Source organism: Triticum aestivum, chromosome 4A, assembly GCF_018294505.1.
Source record: "Triticum aestivum cultivar Chinese Spring chromosome 4A, IWGSC CS RefSeq v2.1, whole genome shotgun sequence".
Taxonomy (NCBI): Eukaryota; Viridiplantae; Streptophyta; class Magnoliopsida; order Poales; family Poaceae; genus Triticum; species Triticum aestivum.
Genome location: NC_057803.1, coordinates 686,684,368 through 686,688,601, shown reverse-complemented (window position 1 = coordinate 686,688,601; position 4,234 = coordinate 686,684,368). Strand labels below are relative to the sequence as shown.

Sequence of the window (4,234 nt, the reverse complement as noted above, 5' to 3'; positions counted from 1 at the left end):
ACACCTCTCTCCTCATCAACTAGGTGCCACATATGCAAACTTGTCTTAGGGATGTGTTATGTTACTCCCTTCGATCCTTTTTACTCTGCATATAAGAATTGTCTGAAGTCAAACTTCATAAAGTTTAACTATATTTATATGAAAAATTATTAACATCTACAATGCTAAATTTATACATTATGAAAACTAAAGTCATGACGCATCTAATGTTGTTGATTTCACATTCTGAGTGTTGGTATTTTTTTCTATAAACTTAGTCAAAGTTTATGATGTTTGACTTCAAACAAATCTTATATGCGAACTGAAAAAGACCGAAGGAAGTACTAGCTAAGTTACTCCCACTATGACCAGCCTAAGAGTATATGTTGTCTCTGTCCGCGTCCAACACGGTTCTGTTATCGACAAGCCGCCGCGCGCATGCGACCCAAGCTGGCCACCTTTATGGAGAGCGGCAGCTAGCGCTAGCGGAACCAGGACGAGGGAGAAGCCTCACCAACGTTGTTTCCCTGGCTACGTTAGCGTGTCTGTCAGCAGGGATATATGTTCCAGGATCAAAAGCCGTCTCGATCTCGATTGGTGTCGCGTGTGCGTGGCGCTCTGAGTATGTCATTTCTTCATTGATTAGCTGGTTCGGAATTTCCTAAAACAACAGCAATTCTCATGCATATGTTACTACGTCGGTCGATCTTCACGTACTGCAGTCGCCGATGAGGTCGATGTGGTGGTCGCCGGTACGCACGCACGCACGCACGATGGCGTCGGCGGCCGGAGTCGAGGTCGGTGGAAGGCGTGCCCGCGCCACCTTTCCCGATCGAACTCGCAAGGACAGACGCAAATCCAGTCATCCATCCATCCATCCATCCATCCATCCCCAGGTTCCGCGCCGCCACCCACGCAGGATGAGACGAGGATCCCATCGTGGAGCCGGCGGGCCACGCGCGAAGGCAACGCGCCGGCGATGGATAGATAGATGCTGGCCCGCGTCCGTCCGACGGGCCTCCGCACGCGGCCCCTGGAAACCCGACGACGACGACGATAACGATGGCTTGGTCGAGCCTAGCCTTGTGTCGTAGCTGCGTTCCTTCCTTTTTGATGATGGTGGCTTTGTGTTTGCCTTGGAGTGGTTGCCAACCTCGACCGGCCGGTCTTGGGCATGCTTCCAAGCTTCGTCGTCGTCCTCCAACTAGCTCCAACCGATGATTGGATTTGGAAGGAAGGTCGATGGCTTGCCTTTCCGCCCAAGCTAGCTACGATCCACTGCACCACCACCGCAGACACGGCGGTGTCTTAACGGCCGGAGCGCCGAGGCCGACAGGCTTTATAAGCTAGCCAGCCTGTGCTTGTCCCATCACAGGGCAGCCTCATTGTTTCACTTGGACGGGAAGAGACACGTACACAGACACTACGTCCTAGCTTAGCCACCCTGGTCAAAGGGAGCAGACATACCTCCGCCTGTTGTATATACGTACGCGCACACACGGGAGTGGCTAGCATCGGCGAAACAGTGCATGCACTAATTGGTTTTTCATCCATGGGCGCTGCCTACTACCTCAGGTGCTTTGGGTTTGGCGGGTGCGTGCACCCTCACCCCGCTGCGGTTGCTGACCGCCAAGGTACGTGCATACGTACGTACGTATGTTGTGTAAACAATTAATACCTGTAATACTTGCGTGCATTTTTGGCCACTTTGAGTAATATATTCAGATGGAGGAACTCCTTCCTCGGTGATTCTCAAAAAAAAAAGAAAAATACATGTAATACTTACGTGCATCGATCCCGTGCTAATTGTTCTCGTTAGCTGGTGTATATATACGTGTACTGTCTCTCTGTTCTTCATATGGTTTCACCACTCAAATTTGAGCTTTGACACCCTCAAAAAGAATTTTGAGCTTTGACTAGTATGGGAAGAACAAGAATATATACTTGCTACGTATAGTTGGCCACTAATAACTAGTAGTAATTTCATTTTTCTCCAAGAGTAGCTAGCTAGCTAGGACCAATTGTCCTAGCCATCCTGCATCGGACTCGGTAGGGCCGGAGGAGGAGCCAGCCGGCCTGTGGTATGTGCCGGGTGCGAAAGCCAGCCGCGGTAGCGTACGGCGGCGCGTGCATGCATGCGTGCCGGAGCACGGCAGACATCTCCACAAAGCAACCAAACCTTCTTTGGCGTCGCCTCGCTTCGACACATACGTACATGCCCAGGCCCAATCATCATTAGCACCACTATCCCCCTTCATTAGCCTGCCGACTTAACTAGCCGGTTTATCCACACGTATATAGCTAGACCGTTTCGCATATGTGAGATGTCCATTCACCAAAGAATTCACCTTGCTTGTTCATTATCTCGCCGGCCGGCACCCAGAGAGATCAGAGATGGCCGTCGGTACCATGATGTTCAAGTGTTTCGGCCCGTGGCCGTGCACGCGGCGGCGTCACCCGCAACAAGGTAGCCAGCCCCAGCCGCCCACAGAGCTCGCGCGCGCGCTCACCACGTCGTCCTGCACGCATCGACCGTGCACATCTTTGATGATTTCCATCAGCTGCTTCTCGTACGCCTGCTAATCCTTTCTTTCTTTGGTGATGGCACGCAGGAGCTCGCCACCGTGACCCCAAGAAGCCGACGGGCCAGCTGCAGAGCGCGGCGTCGTCGGCCTCGGCGTCGTCCTCGTCGGGGCTGGACTTCCGGGAGGAGTACACCAGCGCGTTCCGCACCGAGTCCTACAACGACTTCTGGGCGCGGGTGCTGGACATCACGCTCGCCCACGGCGCCGCCCTCGTGCCCAGGCCCGCCTCCGCCACCAGCGCCGCCTCCAAGCGCCTCTCCTCCTACCGCGTCTTCGCCGAGCACCTGCTCGACCCCGACCAGGCCGCCGCCGCCGCCGCGCTCGCCTCCGCGCGCAACCGCCCGGACGTGCACGGTCTCCTCTCCGCCTACTACGACGAGACGGCCGGCGCCTCCTTCCTCTGCAGCCACCTCCTCAAGGACATCGAGCAGATCCGCCTCCGCTACCGCCCGCTCAAGGCCGCGCTCCGCGGCAGGCTCGGCCCCGGCGGGAGCCTCGCCGACGTCTCCGCCGCGCTCGGGAGGCCATTCACCGCGCTGGCGGCCACGCAGGGCAGGCTCGGGGACGCGCGGCTCAGCTCCGCGGAACTCCTCAAGGGCCTCGACTGCGGCAGGAAGGCCGCGCGCCGCAGGATCAGGACGCTCGCCCGGCTCAGGCAGGCGCTCTCGGTGTCCTTCGTCACGGTCGTCGCCGTCGTGGCTGTCGTCGGCGCGTGCGTCGGCGTGCACGTCCTGGCGGCGTTCGCGGCGTTCCCGATGATGTCGCCCGCGTGGATGGGGCTCTTCAGCGGCCGCGCGGCGCGCCGGGCGCTGGTGCAGCTGGAGGCCGCGGCCAAGGGCACCTACATCCTCAACCGGGACATGGACACCATCAGCCGGCTGGTGGAGCGGGTGCGCGACGAGGGGGAGTACATGCTCGCGCTGCTGCAGCTCTGCGTGGCCGAGGAGGCCGCCGCCGGCGCCGGTGCCGGGAAGGGGAGGCTGGTGCGGGAGGTGCTGAGGCAGCTGTGCAAGAACGAGGAGAGCTTCAGGCAGCAGCTGGACGAGCTGGAGGAGCACCTCTTCCTCTGCTTCATGACCATCAACAAGGCCAGGAGCATGGTCATCAAGTTCATGAGCACTGCTGCAAGCCGGTGATCACTGATCAGCAGGGCACACTTCGGATTGTACATAATAGCATTCTTTTTTCATAAAACAGCAAGAAAAAAACCCCGAAAAAGTGAGATAAAAATTGGGATTTGAATTGGTCTTTTTTTGGGTTTGGTTGTTGTACATACACGCTGCATATTGCAGAATTTGAAGTAATAAATCTAGTTTAGTGATTTTTTTTCATGCATCTGCTGAACTGCAAAAAAAAATTTGTGAAGCAAAGCCCGACCCCTGCGTCCTCGCAGAGGCGACTTCGGGGGAACCCTCGCCCCCCCCCCCCCCCCTCTCTCCCCCGGACGCCGGCCCTCCCCTCCCTCCCCTCTCCCTCGCCGCTGTCGAGGGTCTCTGTCGGGCAAAGCTCAAGCAGTGCCGGCGGCGGCGAGGTCTTCCGTGGGCACGTCTCTATTGGGAAACGTAGTAGAAAACAAAAAAAATTGTCCTATGAACACCCAAGAACAATATGAAGATGCATAAACGAGTTGTGATCAATGATCGTTACCGACTCTGGAGGTGCAGTGAAAG

At 56.5% G+C, this 4,234-nt stretch overlaps 1 protein-coding gene across 2 annotated transcripts; it reads left to right on the top strand.

The window, feature by feature from the left end:
- The first annotated feature begins 1,362 nt into the window (after nt 1-1,362).
- On the top strand, nt 1,363-3,895 carry LOC123083138 (UPF0496 protein 3). 2 transcript variants are annotated; one of them, XM_044505263.1, is made up of 2 exons: nt 1,363-1,613; nt 2,592-3,895. In XM_044505263.1, exons 1-2 carry the CDS (start codon nt 1,532-1,534, stop codon nt 3,698-3,700), a joined length of 1,191 nt encoding a protein of 396 aa, XP_044361198.1. In that variant the 5' UTR covers nt 1,363-1,531; the 3' UTR covers nt 3,701-3,895. The 2 variants fall into 2 exon arrangements, with proteins under 2 accessions (XP_044361198.1, XP_044361199.1); XM_044505264.1 differs by lacking the exon at nt 1,363-1,613 and adding an exon at nt 2,011-2,446.
- The last annotated feature ends 339 nt before the right edge of the window (nt 3,896-4,234 follow it).